The sequence below is a fragment of the Microchirus variegatus genome (assembly GCF_963457635.1).
Source record: "Microchirus variegatus genome assembly, chromosome: 6".
In the NCBI taxonomy this organism is placed as follows: domain Eukaryota; kingdom Metazoa; phylum Chordata; class Actinopteri; order Pleuronectiformes; family Soleidae; genus Microchirus; species Microchirus variegatus.
In genome coordinates, this window is record NC_139807.1 from 20,650,954 (window position 1) to 20,666,738 (window position 15,785).

Consider the following 15,785-nt stretch of genomic DNA (forward strand, 5'->3'; position numbering starts at 1 on the left):
TAATTAGTTCTCACTGGAGCAGGGAGCAGACATTCACACAGCACCCACAGCTAACTATCTCAGGTTTCTCTGCTCACAGGCACGGCCTCTCTGCACTGCTCCACCTCCTCTCAGATGTGATATCTGCAGCCTCGGTATTCATAGAGCACGGTCGCCATACCAACCAAGCAAGCTGGGAGATTGCTGGTCTGGCCAGCAGGTTATTGTTTAGCCAGGAGGGTTAGGGTTAGGTCATCCATCTCATGCTTGATGTGTTGTTACAACAAGATGAGTGTGACGCTGCATTATTCCCCCTACCACACACACACGCGCACACACACACGCGCACACACACACACGCACGCACACACACACACACACACACACACACACACACACACACACACACACACACACACACACACACACACTGCAGGCTCAGAGAATATGCCACCTCATGCTCTGAGGCCGAGTCAGATCAGTGATCAGCTCCATGACTGTGGCTCTCTCCATTGCAAGATTCATTGCAGTTATTTGAATCTTGAGTCATTTGACTCAACATATCTAACTGGAATCTCTCTAAACTGTTTAAGATCAGCCTGCCCTGTTCGCCTGTCACACTCATTTTGAACGATTTGTCGAGGCTGGATTTGACACTGGTTAAGAAAAGAGCATTGTTGGCTCACCTTACGGCCGCAAAAAGACTGGTTGCCACACATTGGAAACCTCCACATTCACTCTCTTTTCAAGCATGGGTTTTAACATACTTGGATATTGTTTATTCGGAGTTGTCGACAGCTCGGGTCCACGGAGCTAAAGATTCAGCAATAGAATCTTGGAACTCATTCCTATCCTCCGTGGGCTGCAGGTGTAATTTGTGTGTTATGAAGTTTTGGATCCAGGGGGTGGGTGGGATATTTTTGGGATTGTGTTTTGTTTTTATTTATATATGTATATATATATATATTATTTATCTTTTTCAAATTGTCTATTTGTGTGTATGTAAAGGTATGTATGTGTGTGTATATTTTATGCTCTACTTTTGTGGATTTATATACCTTTCTATATATATATATATTGTTATGTTGTTCCATAAAAATAAAATAAAAATTTCATCAGAAAAAAACATATCTAACTGGATCATCTTTTCAAATTTTCCCAACAGTATTTTTCTGTGTGAGGGTTAAACAGATCCACTACTGTTTAAGTCCCTCACATTGAGAAGTTGTGTGTTCTCACATAACTGATTTCTTAGCCTTGGTTCATTTCCAAAATGTTATATGGTTTGATAATATCTTTCATTTGAAAATATCCACGTATGCCTTCTGTTTGTTGCCTGGGCAAACCCTAATGACACCATGGGTGTCATTCTTATACTTACACTTATATAAACACCAGCAGCAGAATCACAAGTCAATTCAATACAAAGCACAAAAATGCATCTGTTGATCGTTGGTAGTTCAGAGACACACTGCAATTGTGTCCTTCCTGTGATCGAAGAGAAGAGAGGCAAACAAAAGGACACAGGGACACATTTTGAAAGACAACCTATACCTTACAACTAATCATTGATGCCAGCTTTAAATAATGTGCAGCTCCAGAAACTGATCTCAGCCCTTTAAAAATTCAAATAACCTGCACCTGCTTCCGCCATCTGCTCTTACAACTAGAAGTGAGATGTCACCACCTAGTGGTGAATTAGCATCACTGCACACTGAGGTAACGTGTCAGCAGTGGATCCTTTGGACAAATCGAAATTCATGTACCTTAATGAAGTTAACTTTCTTTTCTGTTTTTCGTGCAACCCCCGCCCCCCCCCCCGTTTTTCACAGTATTTTTCTTTTCCTGAACACTTAGTGGATACTGTCCTGAACACTCCAACCTGCAAGTGACTCCCATAGACCTATGGTGACTCCCATAGACCTATGGTGACTCCCATAGACCTATGGTGACTCCCATAGACCTATATACATGCCATGGATCCATGATACATGCATACATGCCTCATCAACTATCTACCGTACGTCTACCGTGCGCAACTTAGACGTGTTTTATAATGTTGCGAGACTTCTATATCGATAAAAAATATATTGAAATACACAAGATGTAGAAAATACAGACAAAAATATTTTAATGATAACAAGATACAGCTGGTTTCATGAGTTCATTTAGAGGATCATATGCTCAAATGTGTTACAGGTGAGTTACAAACCTCGAGACCATGTTCTGTATTTCAGCAGTGAAAGTTAAGTCCATGTGCTTAACAGAGAAAAACTCTGACGAAGCACTGCAGGAGACATGGTTAGTTTTATTTTCCTCTGAACACACAAATAATAGCCATTTCAAGCCACTATATTATTACAAAAAGCCATATCGAACCTAATGACAGAGAGCTGAACAGATTGTCACGTTACACACATACAGTACATTCTCAAAAAGATTAGCTTATGTCTCGTGCTGGGATGTCACAGGAATCCCAGCTTCCATAACAGAAAAAAAAGCCTGAAAGTCTCACCAATGAGTAGACCCCTTGGAGCTTATATCATTTCTAGAGCCATGGTTCTCAAACTGTGGTACGTGTATCACCTGTGGTACGCTAGCTGTCTCAGGTGGTACTTGGAGAAAAATCAGAAATGTAGTTGATGGGTGTGCGTAGAAAAGGAAACAAGTAACAAAATAATAATAATAAATGAAATAATAATAATACTTAGAGTCACCTTATCTCTCGCTCCATCTTAATCTAATTTCACTATACTAGTGTGTGAAGTATATGTGAGGAAGAGGAGGATGATGAGAGAGCAAATAATATTATTGGGAATAAATCTGCCTCTTCTGGATAGTCCGTAGATAGACTGCTCCACCTATTTACACCACTGTACTTTAACGCTGGTGATAATGTTTTTCTCAGGTGGTACTTGGTATAAAGTCTGAGAACCACTGCTCAAGAGGATTAAGAGAAAATAAAACACTATCATACTGTAAGTACATCAGGATAAAACCCTCAACTGAGCCACAAAATCTGAACATTTTACTTTTTTTTTTTTTTTTAAGTACCAAGCACTCCGTACCATGTGCTCACAAATGGCACCTCTACAGTTACAGCACACAAAGATTTTTCTAAAAAAAAGTTGAGTGTACCGCTGTCTTCTTGCTCCTCTCCTCTCTGCCTCGCTATTTTTCTCGCTATGGTTCCTGGCTGTAGCCCAGAGGAATTCTCTGGTGGCCTTGGTAAATATAACATTAACAACAACAGCACCAGAGCCCTCATGTGTGGATTTAACCCAGTTCCTGGGCCCTCGCTGTGTTGCCTGCGGCTCTAACAGGTAGGATAACAGGGCTCCATGTCTCTCTTGAACTAGGTAATGGACCAGAGAGGAATAAGGGACCTTAGGAGCACATGAGGCTTTGGTGCTATATTTGATTAATAATAATTAAAAAAAACAGGCTCGCTCAAATTAAATATCCTCTGATTTGAATGTGACTACTTTGCAAGCCTGGTCTCAGTTCTCAACCTGCAGCAGTCAAACACAAGTTGACAATCATCCAAAGTGCAATATCTAAAACTTTTGTGGCTCAACATCATGGTAAAAAATAGCTTGACATGACACAGTATCATCCATTCACTTAAATCACAGAGAAGCGGTCACTGTGGACAATAACAAGTAAGTTTAGGCACCTTGATCTTTTTTGATTTTTACATCTGAAAGGTGAAAACTGCACAGGATGTCATCTCTTTGCTTCAGTTCACTGACGGCTGTCAGAAAACTCAGCTCAAACATAATATTTGACATTTTTCCACGATTATTTGTGAATCGTCCTGAAGCTGTACAAAGACACCGTTTCATAAGCTCGGTCAAGCTTATCAGACACGTCAGAGAAGCACTGATACATATGAAACAGAGAGAGACCGGTGACTTCTTTGTTGGTCTTCCATTCATCATTGCCACACGGTCATGCTTGATGTAATCAGAAATCGGTCTCACTCTCTGAATTCTAGCTTTATGATCTTTACGTTCAGAGGGTTAAATAATATTCATAGTATTACCTCTGCATTCTCTTTAGAGTGGATTTCCACTTTAAGAATGCACACGTTTGTTGGCTTCGTGGCCACCATGCACTACAATCCATATGTGCCAGAACTGGACTTGAAACCTGTACAATTTGTATTCAATCATCAAGTATCTATAATCATAATATACATTCCCACTCTGAAAAAACAACATGTTACATATCTACAAACCAATGTGTGATGGTGCAATACTGTGGAGAGAACAACAGGCAGCAGACCATATACTATGTCATCTATAGTATATCAGTATTGCAAATTGTAACTATATTTATACATGTTCATATAAATATAGATAAGTAAATTTCTATGTACATTTTGATATTCCAACATTGCATCAAGAATAAAAATAAATAATACAAATATATCAAATCTTACTGCAAGTATGATTTGAAAAAAAAATGCTATATTAGAGCCAAAATAGTTGACATTATTGTGATAATAACAATTGTTATTCAATTTTTTTTTTTTTTTTTAAATTGTGGCCTACAGTCTGGCATAACATTACAAGCTACACCACAATTACCCTGCACGTTTACCATGTGGGACTGCTGGAATGACTGGAGAGGGCGGAATGAGGACAGGAAAGGTCGGGGCTTGTTTCCTTCTGCTCAGTCTGTCTGGGAATTTGTGTTTGTGTGTGTTTGTGTGTGCAAGACAGAGGGAGAGAGAAAGAGAGAGAGAAAGGTGCATAAGTCTATAAGTGTTTTTTTTTTGTTTTTTTTTAACAGAGTAGGGGTTCAAATTCGAGACAGTCTTCTGCACTTTCACCTCCGGATGTCAGTGGCCGCGGGGTCTTCCTGGTCAGCCACCGTTCCAGCTTCTGGACTCTGGCGACGTGGTCCTTGACTGCGACTGCGTGGGTGGGCGTTGAATCCCGCCTTACCAGCTTTGTCCTTTTCGCCGTTCCGTGGGGGCCGTGGGTGCTCCGGCTCAAGGTGAGAGGGCAAAGTGCGACGGTGATGTTCGTTCACGGAGCCGCCAGGAGACGGGGCGAGGGAGGAGCAGAGACTCAGGCTATCACACAGAGCTCCCCAGTTCTGCTCGCACTGTAACCGGACGCTCAGTGTCAGCGCCTCCTTCACCTCCTCTCCACAACTCAGGAGAATATTCACCAGCTCCACATATGGACTGGGGCAGAGAGAAGCAGATTACTCACACGACGCCAGTGATTTAATGTTTGGAAGCACAATACAATGAGGTCTAGCAAATGACAGGAATAGGATTGTTCTATGACTAAACATGGAAGGACAGAAGAGTCTGGGGAAGGTAAACAATCGGAGATGGAAGAGAACAGAGAAGCCTGGAGAAATTGTAGCCCTGCAAAACCTGGACCAGCAACTCACCCTTTAGGGAAAAGATCTTGGAAATGGATCATCTCCACCATGACGGCCACATTCTCCTTAGCAGCCGAGCACAGGTTGTGTTTCATGTAGCACTCTCTCTGGAGCTGGAACACCATCTCCTTAATCGACACGCACTTCCTGCTGATACAGCTGAACTTGTGCCGTAGCCCGTGCGCCATACATTTCAGAGCATCCTTGATAAAGGACTTCCCCTGCGCACACACAGAAACACACCTGTTGATTGAACTCGCAAGACAAAGACTGAAGGCAGAAGGAAACACTTTTTACACGCACATACTAGTTTTAGTTGATGTGTACATGATTCAGTAGTGTTGGAGTGTATGTGTGGCCATGTTAGAGGAAATGTTGAATAAACACCCAAATATACATGTCTGACTTTGGAGATGCCATTCTGCGTGAATGACAATAAATCTTACTATTGTTCGACTGAAATCTTCTGGGAGATGTAAGTTCCTATTCAGTGAGCCTATAGACACATTAAGACTCCAGTCAGGGCTGGCTTGGCAGGGCTTCAACCTCCGCTATGTATGAATAGGGAGCTAACCGGGCTTATAGCCAGCTGGCTCCTGACCCTTGGTCCTAACTGTACATGCATCAGTCCACTGAGAAGGAAGTGAACTTCCTACAAGAGGAAAACAGACTGGGAGATTGCACTTGAGAGAAATGTTTTGAGGTACAGGTAGAAAAAAAGTAGTTGTGTTCACATCTATTCATGGATGATGAAGGGGAAGCAGCGAAAAGGAAAATGCAAATGAATGCTGATTATACCACTTCTTTTCAAACAGACAGATATACAGACTGGTTTAATACCTGAGAGTCAAATTTGCCAGCGTTGTGCAGGAACGTCAAGCAGATTTCCTGTAGCCCCCGTATCTCGCAGGAGTTATTCTCAAAGCACTCAAACACACCACAGCCGACATCCCCTGCACTCACCAGGCAGTGCTGGATCTCAGCTGGAAAGAGAGAACAGGTTAGAGAGAGGAGGAGAACGTTATCTTCTGTTCACAGCAGGACATTGTCACAGGCGCTTTGGTGAGGAAGATCAAACAGCTCGGGGGCACAACTCCTTCTACGCTGATTGTTGCTTCCACAGACACAGACGGCCTCGAGTCTGTTTTGGATACTCTTTGCCTGAAAGAGAAGCGGGCTGCAAATCAGGCAGGAGGGGGAAGAAAAAGTCTAATTTACCAAAGCCGAGGGGTTCCTGTGAAGAAGCACTATTGTGACAGAGATATTACTGTGTCATTCTGCACCATGATCCATCTGCAGTGCCTCGCATTGAGGTGGGATGGTGCATTGCAGAGGCAGCCTTGAAACACAAATGTGAAAGATCAAGTAGCGGAGCAGACTCACAAAAAATGTCACGTGGAGTCAGCTCCTTCACACTGCTGGGATAATAAAGTGAAGTTTCTAGTAGTTATGGAACAATAAGAAAAATGTATTGTCCCAATTATCTTTAATGTGCTTGTTGTCATATCTTCTTTGTAACTTTGCTGCCAAACAAAGTTTTGTTGTACAACTGCAGTGACAGTGAGTTCCTTCTCATATCTAACCAAAATTAATTCTATTTTTATTGCAATAATTGTAATAAAATAGGCTTCTTTTTTAGATTCTAGAGTGTAAATGGGTGGAGCCTTCTGTCCGTAGTCTACGTCCATGTGGTTCAAATCCATAAACTTAGAGAAAATGTGCACAAATATAGACATTCTGTCCAAAAACCAGTACTGACATTATCAAAAAGGGATACCAGAGTAAGAAAAAAGACAAAGATGACATGAGCAAAGTGTGTCACAAATGTGTATTTATACATATAAAACTTCTACGTGAAGAAAATAATAGAATCTTTTTGAGGATGAATGACTGGAGAGATACAGGCTCCCCCTTGTGGCACAAATAAATAACGAGGACTGCATGTATGCAAGCTAGACAGAATTCCCAAGTCTCTTAATTGAAATATTAACATCATCTCCATTCTTTACTCCACTGATAGTAAAAATTCAGCAGAATCAACTTCTTGTGAGTCATTTATTGTTGTAAACAGCCACTTATTTCCATGTCACAGCGTTTTATTTCAAAGTTGATACGGAAACTTTGGGAGCCGGGAGCCAACAGACGGGTTACAGTTTCAGTTTGGCCATGAAAACCCAACTGTTGACCAAAGTAAAACATCATTAAATGCGTGATTTATCTTGGAGACGATAAGTGATTGGGCGTGAGAAACGTCTCCTTCTGCAGCGCACCAAAAAAAAGAGTTATTATTAGTCTCGGTGATATAGAGCATTAAATGTGACTTATTAGAAATCACGGCTGTCAACAAAAGAGCTTCTGTTTGCTGTGTGTGTGGAGGTTTGTAGGCACTGAGGTGAACTTTAGTGCGCAGGAAAAGTGAGCCGCTGTCAGCAGTGCTTGTTTTGGCATCGCGGGAATGTGCTTGGATCGTACGAGTCTTCAGCCGCAACGAGACTTGGATTACACAGAGGCGTGAGCTCGCGGCGTTAGTCTCACTTGCTCTCCGTGGAGGAAGGAACCCGTGTGGGTGTTCGTCCCTTCGTGGGTCTGAATAATAAGGGACTTGACAACAATCCTCCAGTAATCTCACACGTGCTCACGCAGCGCGTCTCACGTCCCGTGGAGTGACAGACACACACAGAGAGAGAGAACGGTGCCGCAGCCTGGTGTTAGTGCGTTAATAAAAACAACAGCGCTTTTCTAAACATTTAAATTACTTTTTACTCATTGCATCAGAAAATTAACCTAAAATAAAGTATTTTATTTTGAAAATCAAGTTGATGTTTTTTTTAGCTCTATAAATAAATAACAATTATTAGCCTACTAGTAGAAATGTGCTTTGCTGAATCGTCGCTGCTGCTCCACTGACCTCATTCATCATGTGAACACAGACTGTCTATACGTGAATTCACGCTAATTTAAAAAAAAAAAAAAAAAAAAAAGAAGAAGAAGAAGAAAGATTCCCACTCAAACTGATGAGGCGCGCGCACCACGTACAGCAGCCATGCAGTGCGCACGCACGTACACCTAGATGCGCTGCCGTTGCATTACCTATTACCGTTCTATTAATAGTTACTAACATATTGGGTGTCTATCTGAGAGTATTTACAGGAGATCGTATTTCCGGTGGTATATAATCGAAAAGGCTCGCGCGTTGACTCGCGCAACAGCGCCGGGGTTTAAAAAACGGGGGTTTTCTATTCAAACCGCAAACACGTGTCCACACACAAACCCCCCCACGCAGATGACTTGAGTGAGTGTTTGGCACACAATAATCTACATGGCACCCATATACAGAGTGTGTGTGTGTGTGTGTGTGTGTGTGTGTGTGTGTGTGTGTGTGTGTGTGTGTGTGTGTGTGTGTGTGTGTGTGTGTGTGTGTGTGTTCTTACCTGTGTTCTGCAGGGACAAACGTCCTTTATGGCTCACAGGCTTCTCCGGCGGGATGTCATGAATATCAGTATTATCCGATCCCACTGCTTGCTCCAGCACTGACAAAACCAGTAGAGCCATGGCCAGTCTGAGCAACATCGCGTCTCCCAGTGACAGTGCGCTTCGATTCCCAGCGAGGATCCGACAGTGTCTGTGCGTGCGTGTGTGTGCGTGTGTGTGTGTGTGAGCCTTCACCTTGGATCAGTGCTCAGCGCAGCTGCGGCTTCTTGGTGTCTTACGGGGCAGCTGTGAGACTGAGTGCATGAGCTGGAAGGGATGCTGCCTATATTCCTCAGAGCCCTGGGTGTCAATTTGGATGAAGGAGTTAAGCAGGTGTTGTCGGCCGGGGCTTCGCGACCAATCAGAGACGCAGCCATCCACGTCCAAGGTTTTAGGGGAGTGTCCTGTCAAAGTCCTCTTTAAAAAAAAAAAAAAAAAAAAAAAGTGTCTCTACCACGCAATATTCATGAGTGAATGTGCTGTGATAGCTGCTGAGTGAGAAAGTAATCAAATCTGATGCCATGCAACATCATGTCCACTAACTCACACATACAGATTTACATATATGACAAGACTTCTTTTTTTCTTTCTTTCTTTTTTAAGTCAACAGTTTGTTTGACACGTATTCAGGCTGCGATGCTATAATGCATGAGAGCAGTGGTGGGAGGAACAAGAAGTACAGTCTGCCAACAGACTGGAGAAAATTAAGGCATCTCATGTCCAAGTATACTCTCCATAAAATAGGCTTAGCTGTGTGTGCGTCTGCGACCCGACTAAGTCATTAATGCAAGGTAGTGATTAAATTAACTGCAGCTTCCAAGATGTCTGCAGTCGTTTCTTTCACAGAAAGTGGGTGAAAAGTTACAACAGCAGCAGCAGCAAACATAGCTCCCAACACAACAGCACACAATATAAAGATCATTTTATATGCTTTGTATTATAGTGATTTTAATACAATGCCTCAGTAACTGTGTGTTTAAATAGAAACGTGCTATAAATAGAATGCATGCTAACCCTAACCCTTTTTTAATGGAGGGAGTGAATATGATGAGGTCTGTTACACAAAGCCCACTTTTAGTTTGTGACAATGAGGTCTGCTAACCACTACTACAGGGAGAGAGCTAAGAATAGAGGGCCAGCGTTGGCAGAGCCGCACATTTGGAGACGTTTGAGGAATATTTTTCAAGAGCAACACTTGAGGATGCCATGTGGAATAACAGCAAACAGGCCCAGCTTGTAGGAGGAACATAAAGTCCCTTGTCTTTCAAATGTTTCCAGTGACTTAATGCTGTAAACTGTGCTTTAAGATAACGGTCTATAGGCAGCAGAGTGAGACGTGCATGAATGCACATCACCATGTTAATCAGCACTCACATGGCATGGTGCGAGGCTGCAGGAAACGACTGTCAAGGTGCAGGGTGCATTGGGCACAAGCACCTGCACTTGTTTCCCCAGCCTCTAGGGGGCCTACGGATACTAATTGTTTCTCCATTGTCTTAATTTCAACTATGGCAATCCTTGTTTTAAATACAAAGAGCAAGATGTTAACAGGGGGTCACATGCAGGTTACAAACCATGAGGGATTGCCATTAAAGGTACAATGTGTAGTATTTATGGGTTTATATAACCCAAAATCCACTTTTTTATACATATTATGTGCTCCTGCATTGTCTAGTCGCTGTACAATAGTTTTTGTTTCATTTTCGTAGTGTTTCAAAAAGTCATGTAAAATAACATGACCGCGGACCGCGGTTGCATAGCCACTGTTAGCAGCGAGACGTCATGTTTCTACCGGAGCCTGTAAGGACAAACGCGAGAGAACAAAACAAGCGTCTCTTTACTTGTAGCGGAAGTCCCGCCTCCTCTCTCTCTGCTTCGTCTGCTACGGCCGCGGTAGCTCGCCCTCTCCCTCGCCTCACGAACCTCATCTGCTGACACATGGAGAAAGACGACGAGGACGACATTTGACCAGCTGCGGATACCGTATCGCTCAGGGAAGGGAGGGGGTGAGCAGAGCAGCAGGTCTTTGTTGTAAATTTCAGCCTCTCCTCTAGATTGCACTATAAACTACTTATTTCCCCTTTAAATGTTAAAACATGAAACATGCAAAATAGTTCCATAGACAAAACCATAATACTTACTTGACATAATTTTTATCAACATTCCTGGTAGGTTTTTAATCATATTATTCACAGGTGTCAAACTGGTGGCCCACCACTTATTTTCATGTTATAATGAAAACATGGCCCGTGACAGTGGGGTGCTGAGGCTGCTGCAGCACCTCCTACTGACAAAGGGGGGAACATTGATTGTAGATAAATAAGTGTTTTTCTACTTTTTTTTTTTTTTTTTAATCAAAAATGTATTTTTTTTTTTTTGATGATTACATATTAAAGGTCACATAGAGTGGTCCTGTTGCACATAAATATTAGTTATGGAGGTCTACTTACATATATTAACTTGTTTTTATGGTCAAAAACCTCCTAGTTGCTGTGAACTAGCCGATAGAAATCCTCTTTTCTGACAGTGTTTTTCTGCTGCTCGATTTCAGAGTGAACTTTCACCCCCAGAAGACAGAGTCTTGTGATTGGCCAGTACTATCCAGCACATCCGTTCTCAGAAGCGCAGTGCCCCCCTCTGGAACGGCGGATGCACTGCTCCTCATTATCAAAACATTGTTTTAACAGTGTTTAAAAATAGCTTTTATGACTTTAAACCGGAGTCAGACCCAGAGTCAGAAGACACTGTTGCTCGTGAAACACCTCCACAACGGACGTTATTCTTCTTCTGCGGTTCAATGTACGTAACCGGATGTGCCCGGACTACCGCCCGGAGCAGGACGATCGGTTGTTCAGGAGAACCGCTGCTTACGTAACTATTACGGGATTTTCAGTGATCTTGTTGAGCCCCTAGATTACAATAAAACACAACGTTCTCAGCAGGGGCTGAACTGTTTGTTTCGAACCATCAGGGCTTCATAAACAAGGTAATGACGCAGATACACACCAAAAAAACAGCGATAAAAGGAACTTTCTAGTTCCGCTTTAAAACATTTTTAAAGTATGTTGAATTTTTGCTTTCCACTATCTAACTGATGATATCTGCACACTCAGGTCAAAATGTGGGTCAGCGCCAGTCAAATATAATGTAGGGAAAACAACAGCACAGAAAATAATGCTGGATTTCTTTATTTCCAAAACCCTAAAAACAAACAAAACAGAATGAGGATGCAGTCAGTGCTCAGTGACAGTACAAGTGTGACAACTAATCTGACTAAGTTCTGCAGGGATAAGTGAGCATCTGCGCTCTTTAGCCCAAGAGAAAAATTGTTTTAGAAAAATGAAAGAAAAAATGTGACGTTTTCATGTGTCAATGATGGCAATGTTCTATTGCCCGAAGTGTTCCTGCCACATTATACTTCTCCGACTGCGTAATGCGTTATCCGTCTGCGTCACCACGGAGACCACTCGAGCCTTTATACTTCTGCGTCGTGGTGATGAATAGGCGCTGCAATTTCCCGCCCGATCAGTAGGGGTCGCTGCGCAAGGTTGTTGTGCTTTTGGCTACAGTGAGCAATGGCGTCCGAGGGAGAAAGACTGTTGTTGTTGAAACAGCGGCCGTTTGTCACTTTTCTGTGTCCCGGAACGCAGTTTTAAGATAATTTGAGGCGAGAAATTGGCCATTTAGAGTCTAAACATGTGCTGTGTGTGTTAAGATATGACGTATTTATAGTTCGGCAGCGACGAAGTCGGCGGTCTTCAGCTCCGCCCTCTGTAGACGCTCGCTGCTCACTGTGAGCCGGCACAGAGCAGCTTCGCTCGACCTGTCCTGAGGACCAATCGCAGCTCTTGCCGTCTCCGTTGTACCTTGACGGAGTGACGGACACTTAAAAAATATTCCGTGCACCCGGAGACGACGCAGAGGCTCTTCGACAGGTTCTGCGTCGACGCAGAGGACTCTGCGTAGCCTACGCAGAGCACTTTACGCAGGAGTATAAATTGGGCTTAAGTGCTGACACTATGTTAAATATGTTAATCACCTTCTAATGGGTTTGTTACTGGTTACTCTAACTAATCATTAATTTCCTCATTTTAAAGATGTCTCTGTTTTAATTACACTTTACACATGTTTTCATTCACCTAATTTTAGATTTAGTTCTCTGTTTTTGATATTTAGATCCAGTCTGATTGGATATCGAAGAGACAAAAATGTAAAATGGCATGCTTCACTATGCTAAGACAGTAAAAATGGAAATAAAAATCAGCAATCTTCTTTATGGGAGAAGAATATTTGTTACACAGCTGGACAATAGCTTGAAATTACTTTGTGATATTGTTATCTGACAGACAAAAGTGGTATTGTGCCATACCTAGCTATGATAAGACAAATCGTCACGTGACTTACAAAAATTAGACTTTCTCTAACCTCCTCTGTTGCCCACAATGGCCGGTAGACTGACGTATACGAATTGGATCGGATTCTCCACGGAAATCTAAAATATGTTACATTATGCAGGTCAAAGCGCACATGCGCAGATTATGACTCTCTTCTCCCCCCTTTGAGCAGTTAACTAAAGAGATCAGCTCATCTGATGCATCTGTTATTCCCTTAATTACAGCGTTAAATGTCTTCTACACAAAGATTGAAAACAATGAAAAGTGCGCTCTTGAGAATTTGTCAACATGTTTTACTAAGATCTACTCTGATCCCCTGTATTTCATCGTGACTGTGCTCGATCCTCGTCATATAAACACTATGTGGGCAGGCTAAGTGATGTTTGTCCATATATTTACAAGCTAAATTAAGAAACAGGAAAGTAAAGTAATAAGTAGTGAAGTTACTTTTCAAATCCAGTAACTAGTAAAATAATCTCATTACAATTTACAGCAGTAACATGTAACTAGTGACTAATTACTTTTTTTTTAAAACTACCCCAACACTGAGTAGAAACTACTAATATCAACAAGACCAGCCACCAGTACAACCCAGACTCCAACAACAAACACCACAAGAGCGTGACAAGCAACAAAAAGTTTTATCAAATGCAGCCTGTCGGGCGGAACAGGAAGGTTACAGATGCCAAGCAAAGGCGAGAGTGTTGCTATAGTTACTTCATCAGTGTGCATCTTGGCCATGAGTAAAATACACAAGTGTCCCCTGTCAGCTTTTTGCAGGAACCCAGGATGGCTACCATGACGTTGTTTTATACATGACTACACAGCCGGCTTACAGGTTTGGGCCAAAAGTGCTTTACAGATCCCAGCAGAATGCGGCCCAAATTTTTTAATCAAAAACAAAACAAAACAAAAAAAACCCTGATATGATCTGGATGTGGTTAGCACATCCAAACCGCATTTGGCCTAGATCGAAAAGATTTTTTAACTGAACTGGGCCGGCCCATATCAGACGCAGATCCGCAATCCAGATCCATGCTGTTATTGGGCCGTTGTGCGTCTGGACTTAGGCACGGATCCGTTTGGTGGATCCGTGCCATCTGCGCAACTCGCTTGGAGTCTAGCCAGAGCAGGTGCAAAAGAAATACCAGGTACTGTCTCTAATGGAAAAGCAAGTTAAAGAAGAAGAGTACAGTAGAGTCAAGTCGAGCTGAGTAGTGCTAGAACTGTTTAATGAAAAGGCCCCATAACAATCTGGATTTTCCTCTTCACCTAACTTGCTGCGTGCCTGAGGAGTGTGGGAGCACCTGGAGGAAACCCAGGGTGGCACAGAGATGACACACACACACACACACACACACACACACACACACTCTTAAAACATGTCACTGGTAGTTTACTGTTAAAATTCTCAGGTTGGGTGGCAGAATAATGAGGAATTCGGGTAAAGGGTGAGGGCCCGACTACAACCCAGAACCGGAGATAAATACATTACGCCACTGCTCAGGCGCCCCATAAATGAACATGGGGAAACAATTGGTGGTTGTGTTACCTCTTAAACACTGACCTTGTCAGGACCAGTAGTCACCATGGAGACTAAAACCTGATCCTAATGAAAGAATCAGAATCTCATTTCTGAGGAACTAATTAAAGGGCTAATATTTGAGCTCAGGGATAACACCTTCTTTAGGTCCAAATGAATGAAAGATAATGCAGTTTCCTAAAAAGAATAGCCGTGCAAACCTATGTATGTATGTGTGTGAAAGACAGAGGGAGAGACGGGTATCTGGATGAGTTTCATAGAGCTGTGACTTTGAAATCTGTTTATCATAACATTTCATTTATGTTCATAAACCACCATTTTTCCAGGGAAGCTGTTGCTCTCGATGCTGGAAAGAAGAAAAAACCTTAAACCCCGGCTATATTAAGACCATCAATGAAATTAGCCTGGAGAGGGGAATTGGACTTCCACGCCAACCTAACCAAAATGGCAATCTCTTTTAGCTCGAAATAGAGATAATTATTATCTTGAGAATTCAGTATCTATCGTTTTAATTGAGGTTTTCCATCAGTGGATTGAAATTTCGGAGACGTTACCACTGCTGAGAAATGGGATGTATTTTGGCCAGGAGATGCGCAGCGTAGAAAACCGCAACATTTCAATATTCCCATTATATACTTATGGTGAATGTGGAAGCGTAATTATGCCATGAATGTATGATAATCTTGTCTTTTATGCCTCTATTATTACTCTAATACAAAGGTTTGGTTTAATATGAGTCTGGTGTTATCTAAATTTAACATGCCATCACTTCAGTCTTTATCCCCCCCCCCCAAAAAAAAAGATCTTCCAGTGTCTGTGCCACAAATTGGCTTATGGTTGAGGAGAAGAGACCAGAAAATGCAATGCAGCAGTATTCACACAGTCCGCTGAATTTCCAGCACACTCACTCACACACACACACACACACACACACACACACACACACACACACACACACACACACACACACACACACACACACACACACACACACA

At 42.3% G+C, this 15,785-nt stretch overlaps 1 protein-coding gene across 1 annotated transcript; it reads right to left on the reverse strand.

Annotated features, from left to right (window-relative positions):
• Window positions 1-4,812: 4,812 nt before the first annotated feature.
• On the reverse strand, window positions 4,813-8,952 carry stc2a (stanniocalcin 2a; the record flags this gene model as incomplete). The annotated part of the gene is made up of 4 exons (XM_083891176.1): window positions 4,813-5,176; window positions 5,392-5,603; window positions 6,223-6,365; window positions 8,814-8,952. The coding sequence occupies 4 exons, from the start codon at window positions 8,950-8,952 to the stop codon at window positions 4,813-4,815; spliced, it is 858 nt and encodes a 285-aa protein (XP_083747302.1).
• Between the last annotated feature and the right edge of the window lie 6,833 nt (window positions 8,953-15,785).